Raw genomic sequence first — 24,160 nt, forward strand, 5'->3', positions numbered from 1 at the left:
CAAGGCATGCTGTTTGTATTTTTGAAATGCTAGAGTTGATGGTAAGCAAGTCAAGTATATAAGATGTACTGGTAGCAACATAAAAATTCAGATCAGAGTTCAATAAATAACTGACGAGAACACTGCAAACTGGAGAAGTGGCTTGCTTTGGCTGCATGCTTGAGTTGGGTTGCCAATGAACTGCCTAGTTCCTTACTAGGTCTGGTGTGGTTAGTGCAGCAAAAGTGCTGTTTAAGATCCTGCTTACAGTGGACTGATGGGCCCAAGTCATCACTGGTGCACTGCTAGGTTTTTTACCAGTCACCAAATGTTACTTTTATTTTTTCAGTTAGAGCTTTGTTTCATAGAGTGGGAGAAGTTATTACATCTTAATAGGTCCATTACAAAAAGAATATGTGGTGGAAATTACATTTATGACTACAAAGTACAATTTATGTGGATTGCCAGAGTAGATTTGTGTAATAAGTTATATATTATATTACAATACTTTTTTATATTTATCAAATGTTTCTTTATTCACGTTATTTGTCATTTTCACAACACCGTCATTTCCATCACCACACACATTTTTATAAATACTTCAAAAGTTCTCATCACATATTGTATCCAAAAATATGAAATCATGCTCTTAATATAAAAAAAACGAAAGTTATTTATTTTCTTATAAGCTCCTACCTAAACCATTTCAGAGTGTGACAGGTACAGTTCAGCATTTGGTCCTTAAGGGCAGTTCATTTATTCTCATTGACAAATGTATAACTATGTACATTGTGGACAAACTGGTAAAACGACATTTCTTGAGTGGCATATGTAATTCTGTTTTTAAATAATAGCAAATTGAAAAACGTAAAATAATAACAATTTATCTTGTAATAAGTTTGTCCTTAACACTAGACAAATTATTTAAACGTATGAAACTGTGTTACGTGACTTTTGATCACGTTTTTTTTTTTTTATTCAACTTCACATGACTAAAAGTAGGCTACCTACTAGTTGAAGAAACGAGCCTAATATACATTTCTAATAAGAACATTAGACATAATATTTATTATAAACAATCATATACGACAACTCTTAGTATGATTTAGTTTGTTATACAATATGTGTTGCACTGAATTATTATAGGGTTTTTGTTTTTGTTGTTTTTAATGTGGAGTATATATCAATCATAGACAGGTATCAATTTTTTACAGTCTATCAACGCACTTCCAGAATCTGATCCGCGCGTTTCTCTCTCTCTCTCTCTCTCTTCCTCCATCTTCGCGTCATCATGCTGCGCCTGCTGCGTTGAGTATCATTGGCGCCAAAGAAGACTGGAGAAGCGCTACTGTCCCGCAGTCTGTCCAAAAATAAAGAAACGATATTTGACACATGCTTAGAAATGGTGAGTCGCCTTATCAATGCACCATTTATATAAAAAAATTACACAATCAGAGACGAGCTTAATACAGCTGATCTGGCTGTTTGGCTAAAAAAAGAGCAGTTAGCTCAAACTTGCAGCCTTTAACGTTACGTGTTTGTTAACAGCCCAGAGCTGCAAAAAGAGCAAAATATACAAAGGCTATTCATGATTTTGGCAGTCCACGTTTCCCTTATTTGTATCCCGAGTGCATTTATTTAGGTCTGGGTGGAGCAAAATTTAAGCATTTTAAAAATGTGGAGAACCAACTATCAAAGTCGACTGTCTGCCAATAGACAGGCCAATACGAGCTGTTGTGTTACTGTATAACAATAAAGTACATATGTTTCTGTTTTGGTATCAACGAAGCACATGCTTCCTGTCTGTTACTGTCAACTTTGAAATGTATACATGCAACAGAACAAACTCAGCCAGAGGTTACTTTGGTAGTTGCTCTGCACAGCACGTTTAGGAACCTATGTTATTATAAGATAATAAATAATCTATGTTAAACAAAGTAAACTGTTATTATATATTATATATACTTTTCTAATTTACTTCTGCTCATTTCAGGACATCCGGAGGTTTTTTTCGTCCACCAAACCCGTGGCACCCAAACCTTCAAATGGAAGCACCAGCACTGATGAAGAACAGAAAAAGAAGAAACAGAAATCAAAATCAAAGGTAAAACAAGTCTAAATGTACATTTGTCATTTATTTCTGTGACTGGTCATCTAAAATAAACATTAATTCTCATATTTTCTTTATTTACATAAATTTGCATGCTGATGTTTTATGCATCCTGCATCATTACACAATCTCTCTTTTTCTCTTTTTATAGGTCACAAGTCCCAAATCTGATGAGAAACCCGCTGGAAAACGAAAGAAAAGAGTCATAATTGATTCAGGTTTGTAAATGACATTTATCTAGTATTGGTACAATTATGATATGACCATAATGTTCACTATGTTAAAACATGGTAGTTATTAACTAAGTTATGTACTGTGAATGAGTGCGCTTTTAAATTTAACCCTAGTTAAATTTAAGTTTAACTAGGTTTTTAAATAAAGTTTTTAAATAAACCCTAGACTAGGGGTTTTCAAACATGGAAGTGAAGTGCAACAAAGGGCTTAAAGGGATCCCCTGGTGTTGAGACTTGTATGGCTTAATATAACATAAATGATGTCTCTTACTGAATGATGTAGTAGAAAACCCATGAAAGATCTACGTTATTTAAAAAATCGATTTTATATTTGGACCATGGGCGGCGCCATTTTGTTTGCGTTCTAGGTTGATGACGTAGAATGGTTGAACTCCTCAATCAGCTGGCGTTACCCATAGCTATTTTTTACCACAACGCAACTCGAAAATTGTTTCAGAGTTAAACAAAACCAATGAATTGCTTTGTAATTGTACTTAAAACACACTCAAACATACATGTGCACACAAACTCACCTACACAAGTCACAAACAGATCGGCGGGCGGGCACACACACCTGACAGACTGCGCTGTCTCAATCGAGATTTTGGGCTGCTCAGTCTCCACGACAGGGGCTGAATCCGAAATCGACCCCCTATACCCTGAAATAGGGCATTATTTGAAGGGACGGCCATTTGTAGTGTTGTCCGACACCATAGGGGCATGTTCAAGTGCAGTCATTCAGTCTACGTTGCACCGCAATAACGAGTGTACAGCCGATTTACACACAACAGCTGTCCGACTTCACGCACTCGATCGTCTTCATTAACTCCTTCAAGTTGTATTAGTGAACAAAAGTAGCGAAAGTAATTTGTGTCTTAAAAGTGAAAGTTTAAAGATTGAGGTTAATTCACTGAGCGTGCTCAAACTTTAATGCACAAACCAATCCCATGCATCATCACCAAAACATCCTGCCTCTCTTCCTCCTCACGTTACCTTATCCCATCATCCTACCTAGATATTTCCCTCTGCTGGATACATTAGGCATTACAGTTAATCTACTGCATATCAACAGTCTATGATATCAACACAGGGAATAGTGATTGAGGGTTATGTATGCGCGCACGCAGTGCGTGTGTGTGTGTGTTCGCGCCGATCTGTAGGGGTGTGTGTGTGTGTGTGTGTGTGTTCGCGCCGCTCTATTGGGGTGTGTGTGAGTCTGTGTGAGAGAGAGAGTTTGTGTGCACATGTATGTTTGGGTGCGTGAAGTCGGACAGCTGTTGTAAATCGGCTGTACACTCGTTATTGCGGTGCAACGTGAGACTGAATGACTGCACTTGAACATGTCCACTGTGATGTCGGACAACACTACAAATGGCCGTCCCTTCAAATAATGCCCTATTTCAGGGTATAGGGGGTCGATTTCGGATTCAGCCCCTGTCATGGAGACTGAGCAGCCCAACATCTCGATTGAGACAACGCAGTCTGTCAGGTGTGTGTGCCCGGCCGCCGATCTGTTTGTGACTTGTGTAGGTGAGTTTGTGTGCACATGTATGTTTGAGTGTGTTTTAAGTACAATTACAAAGCAATTCATTGGTTTTGTTTAACTCTGAAACAATTTTCGAGTTGCGTTGTGGTAAAAATAGCTACGGGTAACGCCAGCTGATTGAGGAGTTCAACCATTCTACGTCATCAACCTAGAACGCAAACAAAATGGCGCCGCCCATAGTCCAAATATAAAATCGATTTTTTAAATAACGTAGATCTTTCATGGGTTTTCTACTACATAATTCAGTAAGAGACATCATTTATTTATGTTATATTAAGCCATACAAGTCTCAACACCAGGGGATCCCTTTAAGAATCTGGGGGGAAAAATTAAAGGGGGGGTGAAATGCTGTTTCATGCATACTGAGCTTTTTACACTGTTAAAGACTTGGATTCCCATCCTAAACATAGACACAGTTTCACAAACTAATGTTGGACGTTTGATGGAGTATTTCTGTGTTAAAAATACTCCTTCCGGTTTCTCACAGGTTTCGGCGAGTTTTTTTCGAGTATGAGTCTACTTGACGTTTAATAGAACGGAAGGTCCTTGTATGGGCCGTACGGGCTCTTCTCCCGGTAGGGTGAGCGCGCGCGCGCGTGAATAGAGCGAGAGAGAGGAAATGCACGCCGTAAACAGCCTCTCAGATGCAGATCCAGTCGTCCGTGAACACTTATGTGGTGCCGCGCTTCTCTTTATTCCTATGGGTGACGTCGAGCGACTTTAACCCTTCAGCACAGCATTCCGGGAAGGCAGCGCTGCATTTGAACCGATTTGAACGCAGAAATGACGGGAAGCTTCACAACATCATTTCAGTCACGTCTCAAAGTGGATTTACATGCCACTGCTGTCAGGACTTTACCAGATCATACCAAAGAAGTGTTTTTTTGACGGAGCAGTCCCAGCGATAAAGGTTCGGTCCTGCTTTGGAAGCAGCCGGTGAGTTAAACTGCTTTAAATGTCTCTGCTTTTGGCTACGGACGCATGAGTAAACATCAGTAAACGACACGATTGCGTGCTTTGTCATTCAAATGCGCTAACGGTTACTCCATTGTTGTTCTGTATAACGTTACACTATTCTGACTCTGACGTGCAAAACCGTTTTGCTTGCTACTTCTAAGGTCTAGTCGCATACAATAGTCCATAAACCGAATCATGTCCTCATACACTGCGAGTAAAGACACAGAAATGTGGAGAGGCCACTAAATAACGTTACAGTAACTTACATACCACAGAGACGGACGTCCTGATGTTGCCGTTTCTCCTGTTCAATTTATTTCTCCCTCAGATTTGATTCTGGATCTGGACGTCACCGCTTTGCGTCACCGCTTTGCGCGCTTGTCATTTTTTAACTCCGCCCACACGATACGCCTCCAGGCGCTCGGTTTTTTCCGGAAAGACTCGGTACAGCCCATATTTCTTTTATAAATATGATAAAACTAAAGACTTTTCGGAGATATGAAGGATGCAATACTACTCTATAGGTACTCAAGATTGACATGAGATTGACTGAAACTGAGTGTTTCACCCCCCCTTTAAATAAGTAAATAAAATAAATAGCATAACACACACACACACACACACACACACACACACACACACATATATATATACAGTGAGAAAAATAAGTAATTGAACACCCTTCTATTTTGCAAGTTCTCCACTTAGAAATCATGGAGGGTCTGAAATTGTCATCATAGGTGCATGTCCAATGTGAGAGAATCTAAAAAACACAACAGAAATCACAATGAATGATTTTTTTAAACCATTTATTTGTATGATACAGCTGCAAATAAGTATAACATGACAATGACCTGAAGCACACAGCTAGGATAACCAAGGAGTGGCTCTGTAAGAAGCATATCGAGGTTCTGGCGTGGCCTCTGCAGTCTCTAGACCTAAACCCAATAGAGAATCTTTGGAGGGAGCTCAAACTCTGTGTTTCTCAGCGACAGGCCAGAAACCTGACAGATCTAGAGAAGCTCTGTGTGGAGGAGTGGGCAAAAATCCCTCCTGCAGTGTGTGCAAACCTGGTGAAAAACTACAGGAAATGTTTGACCTCTGTAATTGCAAACAAAGGCTACTGTACCAAATATTGATTTTCTCAGGTGTTCAAATACTTAAAAATCATATATTGTGATTTCTAGATGTTTTTTTTTAGATTATGTCTCTCACAGTGGACATGCACCTACGATGACAATTTCAGACCCCTCCATGATTTCTAAGTGGGATAACTTGCAAAATAGCAGGGTGTTCAAATACTTATTTTCTACACTGTGTGTATATATATATATATATATATATATATATATATATATATATATATATATATATATATACTACTGTTAAGCTATTGTATTTATTGTTATTAGGGAAACCAGAATAAAGACCAGGAGACAGAGATTGAAGAAAACTTTACTGAACAATAGTTTGCAGTTTCATCAGCAGAATCCAGCTTTACACTCAGCAAGGAGTTTGTAGGTCACTGTAATTATGCTCAAGCACAGGTCACTTAGCTACATCATCATGTCAGGTTGTCATGACTGTAAAAACAAAAACAAAAGATACACTTAGAAAATTTGTTCTGTCAGTCAGAAGAATATCTCCATCTTCTCCTGTAACAAAAGAATGCTGACACAGATTCTTCAGGGTCGGAATTGGTCGAGCTCTAGCTCAAAACATACTGATAAGATGTACTTTTTCGGCATTATTCTGTAGTGATTGAAGATGAAGTGTAAAGCAAATTCTTTAACTCAGAATTCGTCACATAGGAACCAGACCTGAGTGACCCTTAAAGGGTTAGTTCACCCAAAAATGAAATTTCTTTTATCAATGACTCACCCCAATGTCGTTCCACACCCGTAAGACCTCCGTTCATTCTCTGAACACAGTTTAAAATATTTTAGATTTAGTCCGAGGGCTTTCTGTCCTTTGAATGTAAGTGTATGCCCACTTGCTGTCCATGTCCAGAAGGTAATGAAAACATCAAAGTAGTCCATAGGTGACATCAGTTGGTTAGTTAGACTCTTTTGAATCGTCGACAACACATTTTGGTCCAAAAATAACAAAAAATACGACTATTCAGCATTGACTTCTCTTCCGCATTTGTTTTCAAACCTTAAATAAAGAATCAAACGGTTGTGAATCAGCAGATTGATTCGTGATTCATATCGCCAATGTCACGTGATTTCAGCAGTTTGCCAGTTTGACACGCAATCCAAATCATGATTCTTTATTTGAGGAACACGGAAGAGAAGTCAATGCTGAATAAAGTCGTATTTTTTGTTATTTTTGGACCAAAATGTATCGTTGACGCTTCAAAAGAGTAACTAACCAACTAATGTCACCTATGGACTACATTGATGATGTTTTCATTACGTTCTGGACGTGGACAGCAAGTGGGCATACACTTACATTCAAAGGACAGAAAGGCCCTTGGACTAAATCTAAAATATCTTAAACTGTGTTCAGAGGATGAACGGAGGTCTTACGGGTGTGGAACAACATTGGGGTGAGTCATTGATAAAAGAAATTTCATTTTTGGGTGAACTAGCCCCTTAAGGCTGATTTATACTTCTGCGTCTGACCTACGCCGTAGCTTCTACGCCGTGGGCTACACGTCGATTTTCATTTATACTTCTGCATCCATGTACGCGTTGACATGCAGTTACACATGCAGAGGGTGCATGTGCATTCCTGAGGGAGGGGTTCTGGCAGACCAATCACAGCGCTTGCGGTCCATGTAGAATGGACGCGTTGTTAAATTTTTGGAGAGGTGCACGTCAGAGTACGTCATAGGCTACGCATGCAACACACAGCCTACGATGTAGCTACGGCGTACAACCGATGCAGAAGTATAAATTTGGCTTCAGTGACCAAGACTGTCAGGGGCAGCTAGAATAGTAAATATAGGTTTTAACAGTGTTGGGTGCTTCTCTCACAAACAAAGATTCATTCAAATTATTGGATATTTAGAAGGATTGGTTGATTAATAATTTGATTAACTGATTAATATAATTTGAATAATTGATTAATAACTTGATTAACCAAACAAAGGTTATGCATTGAAGTGGTAGTGATCCAAGAATATATACATAATATTGCCAAAAGTTTTGGGACACCTGCCTTTACATGCACATAAACATGTGCATAATATTGTGCACATAATGACATCCCATTCTTAATCCGTAGGGTTAATATGAAATTAGCCCACCCTTTGCAGCTATAACAGCTTCCACTCTTCTGGAAAGGCTTTCCACAAAGTTTAGGAGTATGTTTAAAGGAATTTTTATGGGAAATTTATTTATGTGAGTGTGTTAATGTGTTTATGATCAACCTTTTTGAGGTCAGGTGGCACTGATATTGGACGAGAAGGCCTGGCTCTCAGTCTCCGCTCTAATTCATCCCAAAGGTGTTCTATCGGGTTAAGGTGCAGGCCAATCTAGTTCCTCCACACCAAACTCGCTCATCCATGTCTTTATGGACCTTGTTTTGTGCACTGGTGTGCAGTCATGTTGGAACAAAAAGGGGCCATCCCCAAACTGTTCCCACAAAGTTGGGAACATGAAATTGTCCAAAATGTCTTGGTATGCTGAAGCATTAAGATTTCCTTTCCCTGGAACTAGGGCTGCACGATTTGGGGAAAATATATAATTGCGATTATTCTGGGTAAAATTGCGATTGCGATTTAAAATGCGATTATTGTTATTATTATTTTTTACAAATGAAAAGCGTGTGTATTTAACTGTGTTTTTATATTAACGTGACTAATAATAATTATTATGATTATTATTACTGCTAAAAATATTTGTAAAAATAAGAAATATTACCATTACAATAACATTTTCATAATTACAAATAAAAAAAGAGTATGTCAGAATAAATATAACAATATAATACTAATACTAATTATTATTATGTAATATTTTAAAGAAAACTTATTTTACAAAAAAAAAAAAAAATGCTGGGTTACCTATTAATATGCAGACAGCCTATGACTAAAAAAAATTAGAAAGGTCTAAGCCTAAGAAGTTATTGTAATATATATATATATATATATATATATATATATATATATATATATATATATATATTTATATATATATTTATATAAGTATTTTTTTATTTTTATTGATTAGCCAAAAGTTTTTAATTCATACTGAAAGCCAGAGGGCGCCCTCGAGCGGAAAACGCCACATTTGCGTCAGAGAAGTAATTGACGTTAGTTTTCAGGAAATCCATGATGTGAAGCTAACGCTGTGTAAACAGAAGATAGAGATGCTTTGATTAAACATGACGACAATAAGCACGACTGCAGCAAAATATGGAGTATTTGAGTTCTTCAAGCCGTCAAGGGTATTTTCATAATAATAAAGTGTATTATAATGCAGTGCTGATTGGCATAGAATACTATAAAATAACGCATCGTCTGCCTCACTCTGATGAGAAGCCACATCAGCTCACACACACTCGACTGACGATATGAACTGAGGTAAAACATGTTATTAAACGTCTTTTGTTGAACAGGTTTATGAACGCTTCACTAGTTTGTGAAGATGTTTGACTCGTGTTGCTTTTTCAAACGCACGTTATGAGCAACTTTCAGACGGAGCAGCGTTTATCACAGAGCAGCTCTTCGCTAACACACTGGGCATTTATTTATTTAATTAAAATCGCAGCCTTTGAGCTTTCATAATCGCACACAAGCCAAATCGCGATTGCGGTTCGATTTCGATTAATCGTGCAGCCCTACCTGGAACTTACAAGCCCAACCCCTGAAAAACAACCCCACACCATAATCACCCCTCCACCAAACTTTTCACTCTGCACACTGCAGTCAGGCAAGTGGCGTTCTCCTGGCAACCGTCAAACGTAGACTCATCCATCAGATTGCCAGACAGAGAGGTGCGATTTGAACATAACTTTTGCAGGTCTGTAGCTATTGACTCTGCAGAAAGTTGTCGACTTCTGCATTTGCTGACCCCGCTGTGCTTGATTTTATACACCTTTGGCCATGGAAGTGATTGGAACAACTGAATTCAAGGATTTGGAGAAGTGTCCCAATACTTTTGGCAATATTGTGTGTGTAACTGTGTATATATACAGGTCCTTCTCAAAAAATGTGCATATTGTGATAGTTCATTATTTTCCATAATGTAATGATAAAATTAAACTTTCATATATTTTAGATTCATTGCACACCAACTGAAATATTTCAGGTCTTTTATTGTTTTAATACTGATGACTTTGGCATATAGCTCATGAAAACCCAAAATCTCAAAAAACTAGCATATCATTAAAAGGTTCTCTAAATGAGCTATTAATCTAATCATCTGAATGAACTAATTAACTCTAAACACCTGCAAAAAAATTCCTGAGGCTTTTAAAAACTCCCAGCCTTGTTCATTACTCAAAACCGCAATCATGGGTAAGACTGCCGACCTGACTGCTGTCCAGAAGGCCATCATTGACACCCTCAAGCGAGAGGGTAAGACACAGAAAGACATTTCTGAACGAATAGGCTGTTCCCAGAGTGCTGTATCAAGGCACCTCAGTGGAAAGGAAAAAGTGTGGCAAAAAACACTGCACAATGAGAAGAGGTGAGCGGACCCTGAGGAAGATTGTGGAGAAGGACCGATTCCAGACCTTGGGGGACCTGCGGAAGCAGTGGACTGAGTCTGGAGTAGAAACATCCAGAGCCACCGTGCACAGGCGTGTGCAGGAAATGGGCTACAGGTGCCGCATTCCCCAGGTCAAGCCACTTTTGGGCTACAGAGAAGCAGCACTGGACTGTTGCTCAGTGGTCCAAAGTACTTTTTTCGGATGAAAGCAAATTTTGCATGTCATTCGGAAATCAAGGTGCCAGAGTCTGGAGGAAGACTGGGGAGAAGGAAATGCCAAAATGCCTGAAGTCCAGTGTCAAGTACCCACAGTCAGTGATGGTCTGGGGTGCCATGTCAGCTGCTGGTGTTGGTCCACTGTGTTTTATCAAGGTCAGGGTCAATGCAGCTAGCTATCAGGAGACTTTTGGAGCACTTCATGCTTCCATCTGCTGAAAAGCTTTATGGAGATAAAGATTTCGTTTTTCAGCACGACCTGGCACCTGCTCACAGTGCCAAAACCACTGGTAAATGGTTTACTGACCATGGTATTACTGTGCTCAATTGGCCTGCCAACTCTCCTGACCTGAACCCCATAGAGAATCTGTGGGATATTGTGAAGAGAAAGTTGAGAGACACAAGACCCGACACTCTGGATGAGATTAAGGCCGCTATCGAAGCATCCTGGGCCTCCATAACACCTCAGCAGTGCCACAGGCTGATCGCCTCCATGCCACGCCGCATTGAAGCAGTCATTTCTGCAAAAGGATTCCCGACCAAGTATTGAGTGCGTAACTGAACATAATTATTTGAAGGTTGACTTTTTTTGTATTAAAAACACTTTTCTTTTATTGGTCGGATGAAATATGCTAATTTTTGGAGATTTTAGGAATTTGGGGTTTTCATGAGCTGTATGCCAAAATCATCAGTATTAAAAAAATAAAAGACCTAAAATATTTCAGTTGGTGTGCAATGAATCTAAAATATATGAAAGTTTAATTTTTATCATTACATTATGGAAAATAATGAACTTAATCACAATATGCTAATTTTTTGAGAAGGACCTGTGTATATACATATATATATATATATATATATATATATATATATATATATATATATATATATATATATATATATATATAGGATGGGGGTCATTTGCATGAGGATGATCATATTTGGGGGCCAGTGGCATCTTAAAGATTTAAAACCACTGCCCTAGGCCTAGACAGTCTGGATTTCTGAATCTGATCATAATATTTCTCTCATCTTATCACAGACTCTGAGGAAGACAAGAAGGAGAAGAAAACAAAAAAGAGCACTAAAGAGACTACTGCCTCCACAGTGAAGAAACAACCAGTAACTTATGTGTCTGATTCTGGTGAGGGAGTCGGCAAGAAAATTACCTCTCAATGCTGTGAATATGATGTGTTCATCACAATTTGTATTCCTGTGTGTGTGTGTGTGTGTGTGTGTGTGTGTGTGTGTGTGTGTGTGTGTGTGTGCGCGTGTGCGTGTGCGTGTGCGTGTGCGTGTGCGTGTGCGTGTGCGTGTGCGCGCGCGTGTGCGTGTGCGCGCGCGTGTGTCTGTCTGTCTGTCCTTGTTTTATTTTTCCAGATTCGGATGATACATTTGTGACTCTGAAAAAGCCCAAACCTAAAGAAAATGGAATGGCTAAAAGCAAAAAGGAGTCAAATTCAGGAAAAGCAAAACAAGCAAAAGTTTCACCTAGTAAATCTCCAATCAAATCCCCAAACACAATATCAAGGGGAGGCATGAACAGTTCTCAGCCCACCATCTCAAAAAAGTTCACACCAACCCCAACGAAATTGACTCCCACCTCAGTAATGGACTTTTTTGGGAGCTCAAGTGTTCAGAGGTCAGAGAAGAAAATGGTGGCTAGTACCAGCACCAAAAGGAAGGCAGTGAGTAGAGAGTGAATGAAAGTGTGTGCGCTTAATGCCTAGAATAATTCAAACTCATCAGTGTTCACTCTCGTTCAGCCCACACAGGCAACGGATGAGTCGCTCAGTGATGAAGCCATTGCAAAAGAACTTCAGATGGATGAAGACATGGAGGTTGGTTTAGGCCACATGGCTAATGTTTACATAATGTGCCTATATTAATCAGAATTTGGTCATATTAAACATGTTCAGTATTATGTTCTATAATCAAGGACATGAAAGAGAATTAATGAGCTGAATTATGATTCAGAGTTAGTAAAAATTAATTGAAATGTCAAGCAAAAGAAATTTCCACAAGATGATGCAAATGTGATTCTTCATGATCACATATCCAGGAATATTCCAATATCTAACAATTTTCAGAATTAGGGTTTATCTAGAATGAACCATAATCTGAAAATGCATGTAATATGTGAATTTTCTCGAAGTATTAATGCTTAACGTGTTTGTGTGTATTTCTGTGTTAGTTTGAAAAGCAGATTCATGATGATGAGGAATTTGCAAAAACATTAGCCATGCTGGATGAGGCTCCCTTGCCGAAAAAGGTTGGTGAGCAGTCTCATTATGATTTAAACATGCACAGTAAACATGCACATACAAGTAGTTATTCATATTCTTTTATGAAAATAATATTTTTATATTATAATAATAGTTTTACTGCGTGTTAAAATTTGAAGACCTTTTATCGACAAAATCAAATGTCCACAAATATGTGGTGTGTAACAAAGCTGTGTATTTTAGATTTTACATTCTTCTTTTAATTTTCTAGGCTCGGGTAGATTCTGTCTCCTCTTCCAAGAGCAGCTCTCAGGCAGTTGCCTCAGACACCAAACCTAAAAAGGACCCATCCCCTAAAACAAGTCCTGTGAAGACCAGCTCCAAACTGGCTCAGATGAAAAAACGACAGGATGAAGAGGATGAGCAAAGGAAAAAAGACAGGGGTGAAAAGAAAATTAAGATCTCTCCTAAGAAAGAGCCCATCTCACCAACTAGTTCAGAGAGGGCAGCTACACCCAAAACAGGAAGTGTTACACCAGGAATGACAAAATCAAGAAGCATTTCAACACCTAAAACTGAACCCAGTAAAACTTCACCAACAAAACCAGAGGTAGGACTATATCATTTGCATATGCCACTTAATTCAAGATTGTTTTACATTAAATGAAGATATTCAAAATGTCAATGTAAGATGTGTAATTGTGTTTTTAAGGGTCTTTTAAGTTTGTTTTATTACTTTTTAGCATTTGTAAAATGCATTTCACAGTATGTATGAAGAAATGAAAAGAAATCCCGCACATTATCAATACTTAAACCTATTATGTTTGACAAAAATATGGTTATATTTTGTCTAATATTTCAGAATACAAGTCCTGAGGACCTAGAGAAAAAACGGGCAAATTCTTCAGCCTACCGTAACTTTCTGAACAGAGAAGGACCACGAGCACTGGGTTCTAAAGAGATACCACAGGTAAAAACACTTAAACGACTCATGTTGACAACTGAAGGCCTTTTGTCTCGTTGCTATTTATGGATATCTTTCAGGAATCAAATTATACTTGTAGGTTAAAGGGGGTACATGTAGAATATATCAGGCTTTATAAGAAACCCTTGTTATTAGCAACACCTGTGGCCGTTAAGTGAATCGCAGCCAACTATTGCTTACGCACACGCATACGAGTCCTGCACGGGTCCATTTTTGGAGACACGCCCCCGGCCATACCCGCAAGGTTCAGCACCAGATCCAATCCGTGACCCGTGAAAATATCAACGTTAAATCCGCACCCGCCCAGACCCGTTAATATTTGTCTGTTACTCGATCTGTGTCCGCGATTAAATCACACACGCTAAAATCATTTTATTTAAAATGCTTTATTTTTTATCTTGCACCTCTCTCAACATCACAACTGTGTCATGAATTGGCTAAAGAAACAGGCTAAAGTGCCTTTAAAGACTCGTCAACAATTTTATATGCTCCACTCACCAGCTTTACTTTTACTTGGTCATCTACTCCTGCAGCACTCGCTCCAACTGGGCTACGAGAGGCACAAAAGTTACACTGTCGCAGTGGTGGTGATGTGATGGGTCAAATGGCGTATCGTTGTTTTGTGTATGTGTAATGGTAATTTGGACAGAAATTGTAATACAGTAGGCTATGTTCAGGGGGAAAGAAGCAGGCAGGAACCGGCGAACATTTAAAACACTTTAACCAAAAAAATGAAAAAAGACGCGGCCAGCCCCTCACGGACAGCTGCCACGCACACACATAATAAAACATAAACACAACTTAACGTAAAATCCAGGTCTGGTGATCTCTCGTCCTTTATTGGTGTCGCTCGTCTTTATAAGCCTCATGAGAGGACTTGAGACCGGTGTGGCTCGCAAGTGACGCTCATTTGCACTCTCGCTCGCTCGCTCGTCCATCTCATCACAGAAATATTGCACATATTTTTCATCCGCGCTTCTACCCACCCGCACGGAATAAATTATCCGCCCGCATCCCTGCCCATGAATTTTATATATGTCACAATCCACCCGTTTTAGCCACTTTTATGCGGGTACCCGTGGGTATCCGCTGGTACTAGACCCGTTGCAGGACTCTGATACAAGGGACTGAATGTGATTCAAGGCTCCGATATACTCTACATGATTGGAGAATGATCAAACTTATGATTATGACTGATTATAAAATATAAATCTGAGACTTTATACTATACAGATCTTGCAATATGAGACTGTAGTTTGAATTAGTTGTTTTTCTTTGGATGACACATTGACATTACAATACAGAATGGCTCTTTTGGCATGATCCTGAATGTTGTATAAACATTAATTTCATGTGTCATTGTAGTTGACCTCGTTGAATCATTACAGATGTCTGTTACTGTGAAACAGAAACGTTTTTTAGTTTGCTGCCTATTTGTTGAAGATAGTGGACTCCATCTCTAAGCTAACGTTAGCTAGTATTGCACACTTTCTCGCTGTAGATAACAGAAGAGAATCTCTCGGGAGTGTGTGTAAACTTCACAATCCTTTTGAATTTCCCAGAAGCCCCGGAGTCCTTCACATAAAAATCAGATTGCAGGCTTTTTCATAGACAACCTAGGAAGTTGGGGAAGATCTAATTTTTTAAGTTTTGTTACTAGCTGTTTAATACATGAAATTTCTTACATGTGTAGCTCCTTTAAACAGCTTAATGTTATGTGCATGTTTTAGGGAGCAGAGAACTGCCTGGAGGGTTGTGTGTTTGTGTTGACTGGTGTGTTAGAGTCTCTGGAGAGGGATGATGCTAAGTCACTAATAGAGCGATATGGTGGGAAAGTCACAGGAAACGTCAGCCGTAAAACCACTTACCTTGTTCTGGGACGAGACAGTGGAGCCTCAAAGACTGAGAAGGTCACAACATGAGTGTTTATTTTTCAATATATTTATGAATTACCCCTTTACTTTTAGTTATTGTAACATAATGTGCTAATGTAACTTTAATGTCTATCCCTTAGGCGGAGAGTTTTGGCACTAAGATCATTAATGAAGATGAGTTGCTGGAACTCATAAGAACCAAACCAGGCAAGAAGTCTAAATACGAGATTGCGGCGGAGGAGGAGGTAAAGTAGCTTCCATCAACCGTCCTGTTCTTTCACTTGCCCACTTGAGCCACACAATATTTAGCAAAATAAAATCGATATTGGGGTATATTGCTTAATGCTATTGCCATACTACTGGGTGTGATTTAATTAAATATATGCCAAAATAAAAGCTTGACAGTTTAATGTTAATTCCAAATGTTTTTGCCAGCCAAACTACTTAGATGTAAATATTTACCTGAAAGACCCCCTGAGAAGGTAATAGTTCACATTATTAGTTTGCATAGTTCGCATGTTCACATTTTTTGATTTCGCTTAATGGTCACATGGGAAGTCTTTTTTTTTTGAGATGTTGAATGTTTTTATTTAGATTTTTTATTTATTTAAATGTACCAATTAATTCTTTAGTGATGTATTTTTGTCATATATTGCAATTTGAACTCATTGCCTCATATCGCTACTGCTCATACATCCACACAGAAAGAAAAAAAGACTCAACTGCTTATGGACATACTTAAGGGCTGATTTATACATGGCTTCACTATTTACAAGAACCAAATAACATTTCAAGTTAAAGGGTTAGTCTTAGGGTTACTCCCTAAGAAAATCACTATTATTAAATAAATTATTTCCTAATATAGCCTTTCAAGTGATCTGTTCAAAGTGTTCTGTATTTTACATATAGAAATATTATATATATATATATATATATATATATATATATATATATATATATATATATATATATATATATATATATATATATATATATATATAGTATATATTGCAGAAAAACCAAATAGCGCATACATTACAAACTATGTCAGTTTTTTCTAATATTGGGCAGCCCTACTACTACACACACACACACACACACAGGAATTTAATACATTGATGAGCTCTCTGTCTATCTTCCATATTTTAGAATAAATCCTCTAAAACAAGGACTCCAGACTCTAGAGGCAAGCCCACTCTTCCAGCCAAGAAGGCCACACCAAAAGGGCCCAGCCCCAACAAGAGAAGCCCTTCAGAGGGGAAATCTAAGCCTGGCTCTGCCTCTAAATCTGGAACACTTGGAGCCTTTCGTTCAGAGGTCAAAAAGAGTTTGAGCTATGATCAAACCACGACAGCATCCCCTGTATCTCACTCTAGCCCAGAGAATGATGGGAGCAGCCTGTTGTGGGTGGATAAGTACCGCCCCCGCAATCTGAAGAACCTGATTGGACAGCAGGGGGATCAGAGTTGTGCCAACAAGCTTCTGCGTTGGTTACAGAACTGGCATAAAAATCACAGCGGCAATACAAAAGCACCATGTCAGTATTTAAAGTTTACTCTCACTGTGCTCACAAAACAGTTGATATTTGGGTAGCTGACAAATATGTATATTATTTTTTAAGTTTTTCAACTTTACTAGTTAATTTGAAATGGTCCCCTAGTGTGACAAATGCATTTTTTAAAGTACTCATTTTCCACACAGTCTCTTAATTAATACGGGGTAATATTAATTATATAAGAGTTGTAAATGTTACAAATTAAGCTTATTATTATTATTTCAGATGGATTATATGGAATAGAGCATGTCATACTTCATGCATTGTTTAATTTAATATTAACTACCTGTATCGGAATGGTATACTACCAGTATGCAAGTTTGTTTATGCTTATAATGCATCAGTTTTACTTTTACCATTATATAACAATAGTATAGTTTCCTATAATGCTGTGCACTTGAATTGACCATGAGCATAACAACCAGATGTCACATTCAGAGACATTGTTTTGACTGCACAATGTTTGTAAGAATATTGTTTGTGATTTTAGATACAATTTTTAACAATAGTATGTGATTGTAGTATATACGTTGTAGTATAAAGGACACATACTAGCATGCCATTTTAAGTTGAAATGTTTTTATTCACTGTGCTGGTTAAAATTCAACGTAACTAACTTTCATTGTTCCTCTCTCTCTCTCTCTCTCTCTCTCTCTCTCTCTCTCTCTCTCTCTCTCTCTCTCTCTCTCTCTCTCTCTCTCTCTCTCTCTCTCCCTCTCCCTCTCCCTCTCCCTCTCCCTCTCCCTCTCTCTCAAAACAGCCAAATTTGGTAAGTTTGGGAGTAAAGATGATGGTTCTGGATTTAAGGCTGCTTTGTTATCTGGGCCTCCTGGTGTTGGGAAGACCACTACTGCTGCTCTCGTCTGTGAGGTCAGTTCAGTCTCGCTTCTAAACACACATGTCTGTGTAATCGTTTTCAAGTGTTTAGCGTTGGTTGAAGGATTAAATCATTAGTGAATAATTTTAAATGCTGTGTCTGTTTTATGGTTTCCATGCATAGGGTAAAGCATTTATAGAGTTCCATGTGCTTGTAGGATTTGGGTTACAGCTACGTGGAGATGAATGCGAGCTGCACCCGCAGTAAGAACAGCCTAAAGGAAGTGATCGCAGAATCACTCAACAACACCAGCATTAAGAACTTCTATACCGGTAATTAGCTTAATTAATAGCTAACTCATCAGGTTGCATCTGTAAAACGGCTTGGAGGTAAACTTGGTGATTATATTATAAACACAGTGTGTTTAATTGTGTCAGGTGCATCTCAGACAGTGAGCAGTAAACATGTCCTCATAATGGACGAAGTGGATGGGATGGCAGGAAATGAAGACAGAGGAGGAATACAGGTTGACATTTACACTCACATTAAATTGCATTATTTCTCTTGAACAGAGGTGGTGCTCAAGGAGCAAAAATGGCCATGATGGGTTCAGTGGCTGTGGAATGGAGCACTAGCTCAGTATATACTGCCTACAATCTTTAAAAATAGATTGTGAAACAGCTGGCTTTGTCCACAATAAATGTTTCAAACAGTAGAATTCTACTTCTTATTGCCCAGTTATCAGATAAAAATAAAAAACTATGATTTTGGACATATAGTTTAAGAATTCAGTTTATTTAGAATTTGACATTTGACATAAAGGTATGCTGTATTGGAAATTAAAGGTCAAGTCATTGCAATCTGGAATACACTAATCCATTCAGTAAGCTCTGTAGTATACTGCTCATTTTAAGCAAATGTAGTAGGTCATCTGGGTTTTAGTGCATACTGAAAATATACTTACTTTGCACAGTGAATATACTACAGTCTTGGTAAGAGTAGTATGCTATTCTAAACGCCAGTGTATAGAGTTATTGTGTTCTTGACACTTGTGCTTTGCCCTTTGACCTACATAGGAGATGATTGGTCTGATAAAACAGTCCAAGATTCCCATCATCTGCATGTGTAATGACCGCAATCATCAGAAGATCCGCTCGCTGGCCAACTACTGCTACGACCTGCGGTTTCAGAGACCCCGCGTTGAGCAAATCAAGGTACTCGTTGGCATCTGAAATTAATTAGTACGTTGTGTAATTACACTGTACCAAGGACACTTTAACATAGTGTAACAAAAAAATCTTATTTTAGCAAATGTTACACTTATTATGTAAAATATATTTAAATAATGTTTGATTCATTTTTGTCCAATCAGGGAGCTATGATGTCTATAGCTTTCAAAGAGGGTCTGAGGATCCCTCCCCCAGCACTTAATGAAGTCATCCTGGCGTCCAATCAAGATATTCGACAGGTATGATGTTCACAAACAAATCTGTTTACTTTTATTGTTGTTTCTGTGTCTACTATATAAGCCTGTGTATTACACTACAAATTTTGTATTATATTTCTACATCTAGATCCTGCATAATCTGAGCATGTGGTCGGCTAAAGACAAAGTCATGACCTATGACCAGGCCAAAGCTGATGCTAACAAGGCTAAGAAAGACATGAAACTGGTACATACGCACACTGTTAAAACATTATGCACACTTTATGAGCATGGATGCGTTGATGACATGAGTAGCCCGTATAATACAATGACAATATCCGTGTGTTGTTATGCAGGGTCCATTTGATGTGTGCCGGAAAGTGTTTGCTTCAGGAGAGGAAACCGCTCACATGTCTTTGATTGACAAATCAGACCTTTTCTTTCATGACTACTCTCTAGCACCACTATTTGTCCAAGAAAACTACCTGCATGTCCGACCAGCTGCCGCAGGGTGAGTTTTAGACACATTTACTACTGTGGGGCGATAGATAATCTCTTTAATCTCTATTTTCCCCAATTTTTAAGATATAATATCTCAATAAATGTTTGTTCGCTCCCCATGAAAAAGACATGATGTGAATAGTACATACATTGTTACAAAGTACGTAAAATATTTAATGCAAAATATGTATATATATTTTTAAGTTTTAAGACATAGAATGTTTTAAGACATAGAATAAAGAAACATATTACACATTGGCACTGTTTACACCTGGTATTATGATGTATTTTGATCAATCGGATCTCAAGTGGATGACGCTAAATACAGGTGTAAAAGGGTGGTCTAAAATGTTTTGAACTTGTCCACTTTCAACCACTTCCAGAGGTAGTTGAGAACGCATTAGACTGGATTTGTTTCGTATTGTAAACACTCATTTGGTCGAATGTGTTTGAACAGTCACAAAAGACAACCTACTCTCCATCTACTGACTTAATGCGTAAACATTATTGGAAGCGCGCTGGGATTTTGTTGTTTCCAAAAAAAATTGTTGGCTGAAGACCAAAGTCCACCAGCCGCAGAGCAGAAACAAAAGCTAATGCTGTCCATTATTAAGCTTATTTTGTCCATTACATCAAAAGATCTGAAAAAGAAAACATAAATTTACCAGCCCATAGACCCTCCCCTTGAAGAAATCGGGACAGAAGTGATTGAGAGTGGACAAAAGAGACGGATTAAAACACCAGGTGTAAATGGGTATGTGTATCACTTGTCTATTTGTGACCCGGTTGACCAAAACACATCTTAATAACAGGTGTAAATAGGTCCATTATGAGAAACAAATGCAGATCGATTTGTTTGTATTTACACTTAATGCACAGACCTATTTTGACATCTGACATTTTTCAGATATATTTGTCTATAGAAAAATAAGCAACACTTAAAATTATTGCGACATTCACAATTTACAGACATTTTTGTCTCATAAGATTTTAAAAAGTCTATTTTAACTGCAGATAAAAGCGTGTTGGTATAATTGTGACCTTTGATGTTTATCAGGGGAAATCTGAAGAATCATTTGGTGTTGTTGAGCAAAACTGCGGACAGCATTTGCGATGGAGATTTAGTGGACAAACAGATCCGTTCCAGACAGACCTGGTCTCTGCTTCCTACACAGGTAACATGCATCCTGCCATTGTCTTCTCAGCAGCGTTGACCAACAAATCCTCAGTCAACAGCTTTGAATGCTGTAGCAGCACCAAGACAACCTGGCCCTCAGGTTGCCATTTACATAATAAAAAGATAAATAAAGTCACATTACATCACTGATTTGTAACATTACAAAACTTGTTCACGTAGTAATTTTGCATAGATCAGTGAAAACAAATTAAAAACATATAAGGTTTGTCATATATCTGTGTGTATTTAATTGCAGGCAATTTATGCAAGTGTGTTGCCTGGGGAACTGATGCGTGGCTATATGAGTCAGTTTCCAACCTTTCCCAGCTGGTTGGGCAAGTTCTCATCAACTGGCAAACACAGCCGCATCATACAGGAGCTGGCTTCACACATGTGCCTAAAGTGAGAAACATGCACTTTTCTCAACCCCTCCTTTCCTCCACGTCTGAAGTATGAAGTCTATAAACCTAATTTTTGCCTTCTTAAAAGCTTGCCTATTTCTTATCCTGCAGGACGTTAAGTAGCAAGGAAGCAATAAATCTGGATTACCTGCCGTATTTGCGCTCCGCAATTTTAGAGCCTCTTCAGTCCCAAGGTTCAGAAGGAGCCAATCAGAGCGTGAAGCTCATGGATGATTATGACATCATTAAAGAGGATGTTGATAACATAATGGAGATCAGCACATGGGGTGGACAGCCGGATCCTTATTCTAAGCTAGACTCTAAGGTGTGTGTGTGATTTTCTTAGCATATTGTAGACTTATCCTCCAGGACAAGAGCCCGGTGGTCCAGTTGACAGTTCATTGATTTGACAGATGCCTGCTCCGTCTGAGTTAATTGTGTTTTAACAGGAAAACATCTGGAGGTGCTATATGCCATACTGTATCCCCATCAGCTTAGTTTTTTTTCCCTTTCTGCAGGTGAAAGCCGCATTTACAAGAGCCTACAATAAGGAATCACATCTTATGCCATACTCCTTACAAGTGGTTAAGAAAAGTCGTAAAGGTGCTGTTGACCCTGAGCTCATTGGAGAGCTTGATAATGAATCTCAGTTCCAGGAAGAGGAAGAAGATGATGGGCTTACTGGAGATGCAATGATCAAGGTAGATATCAAAACAGCAATCCAGTAGCTTCCATTTTGACTGTCAGTTTTTCTTAATAACAATTATTTGAAGAACACTTAAAAGGATAGTTACCCCTAAAAATCGAAATTCTGTCATCAGGTACACAGCCTGATGTTTCACTTTCGTTCATCTTCAAAACGCAAAAGAAGTTCTGTCCTTCCATTTAAAGTCAACTCAACCACAACTTTGACACTAAAAAATGTATTTAAAAAATGTAACCCATCCACAAGTGGATAAGTCCTTGAAGAGAAATGGTTGCTTTATATGATGATCAGGTTTAATTTAGGCTTTCAGAGCTTGCGTCGTCATATTGTTCTAAACCTGTATGACTTCCCTTGTTTTTTGGAACATAAAAGGTGAATTTTTTGAAGAATCTTCACTCTGCAAAACACACTGAAGTGTTCATGCATTAAAAGAGGTCACAAAAGCACCATAAAAGTTGCTCTCTATTGCTCTATATTCCAAATCTTCTTAAACCACTGTGACTGGTGACTCACAGTGAGCGAAGAAACGGATCTGTTATGGCTTCAGAGAAGCCATAATGGTTACTTTTATAATTTTGCATGGTTTTTGAAGTTTAAAATCTTTAGTCCCTGTTTTCAATAGCAAAAGAGGACGCTTGGAACAACGTGTGAGCTTGAGGGATAAATGAAGACCTGGTTTCCTTTTGGGGTGAACTATCCTTTTAAACGCGTAAAGTTTGTCGCGAGTGGCAAAGTTTGTCAAAGAATCAGAACCCACAGAATTTTATTACTACATGTAACTTACTAAGTTTTTTGGCTAATTTTATTGCATACAGCACATCTGAGAGTATCTTCACAGCATATTCTACCATGTTCAAAAATGTATTCTACAGAATTCCACACATTTTGCCCAAAATCAGTGTAGAAAATGCAGTCTGCATATTCCATCAGGGCCTACATATAGGCAAAATTCCATTATTAATCACTCAAAATGCTACACCATTATTCATTTTTGTTTTTTCATTCTTACAGCAGAAGAAAGCCAAACCAGCAAAAGACGTCAAGCAAGAGAAACCAGGGGCTTCTGGGAAGGGGAAAGGCAGGGGTAAAGGAAAGGCCAAGAAATAAACATAGGAGGGACCGGGACAGAAAGCCTTACTCTTTCTGTTTTCATTAAGATGTGAGTGGCTGAATGACATCAGCTCTATAAACAGAACTTTTTTTTGTCTGTGAGTCATACTTGTGCACTTCCTGAAAGCCATCACTCAGCTTAAGCTGCTTTCAGCAGAGGGACCAGGCGCTGGGGGTGGACCACACATTTTCACAGAAGTTATTATATGGTTCACAATTCATCAAGCATATCAGACTTGACGCATGCATCATACTGTTAGCACATGACGTTAAAGCTATATTCATCTTAAAGGTAAACAGTATTAAGGGTACTTAATGTCATCTCACTCATGTACCTCATGACAAAATACATGAGCATTTTAATATATTCGCTTCTGTTGTTCACAATTATTCACCCTCTTCCACTAAAGACATGGACACCCACTGGACTTTGCTGGACGTCAGCTTGGTGACCACACACAATGTAAATATGTGTCATATTTGCTTTTTTTTTTTCCTTTGTTACTTTGAATACTTGCAGATATATATAAATAATACTTTTCTTAGTGTTTTCTATGGCAGCACTTTTGGATCCAGACTGATAGTGTTTAATATTAGCCCGAAGATTATTCTGTAAATGGCTTCGTGTGTGATTCAATAATTAAAACAAGAATTATGTTGTAGAGATGTATTGTGTTTGCTT

The 24,160-nt window shown here is 38.3% G+C and overlaps 1 protein-coding gene across 1 annotated transcript; it reads left to right on the forward strand.

Moving 5' to 3' along the window:
• Positions 1-1,227: 1,227 nt before the first annotated feature.
• On the forward strand, positions 1,228-24,142 carry rfc1 (replication factor C (activator 1) 1). Its single transcript, XM_067441705.1, has 24 exons — positions 1,228-1,384; positions 1,973-2,083; positions 2,241-2,307; positions 11,744-11,845; positions 12,082-12,389; positions 12,468-12,542; positions 12,896-12,973; positions 13,198-13,536; positions 13,789-13,896; positions 15,642-15,821; positions 15,926-16,030; positions 16,935-17,322; positions 18,101-18,210; positions 18,375-18,489; positions 18,595-18,683; positions 19,234-19,371; positions 19,530-19,625; positions 19,732-19,830; positions 19,940-20,094; positions 21,142-21,259; positions 21,518-21,663; positions 21,774-21,987; positions 22,181-22,363; positions 23,380-24,142. The coding sequence occupies exons 1-24, from the start codon at positions 1,382-1,384 to the stop codon at positions 23,473-23,475; spliced, it is 3,423 nt and encodes a 1,140-aa protein (XP_067297806.1). The 5' UTR covers positions 1,228-1,381; the 3' UTR covers positions 23,476-24,142.
• Positions 24,143-24,160: the final 18 nt, after the last annotated feature.

This window comes from Pseudorasbora parva, chromosome 4 (assembly GCF_024679245.1).
Source record: "Pseudorasbora parva isolate DD20220531a chromosome 4, ASM2467924v1, whole genome shotgun sequence".
NCBI lineage: Eukaryota > Metazoa > Chordata > Actinopteri > Cypriniformes > Gobionidae > Pseudorasbora > Pseudorasbora parva.

Bases quoted from the DNA above. Each gene is read 5' to 3' on its own strand.
- rfc1 (XM_067441705.1), top strand. The intron at 13,897-15,641 runs GTAAAAACACTT...TGCATGTTTTAG, and splicing joins GTTCTAAAGAGATACCACAG to GGAGCAGAGAACTGCCTGGA. The intron at 21,664-21,773 runs GTGAGAAACATG...CTTATCCTGCAG, and splicing joins GCTTCACACATGTGCCTAAA to GACGTTAAGTAGCAAGGAAG.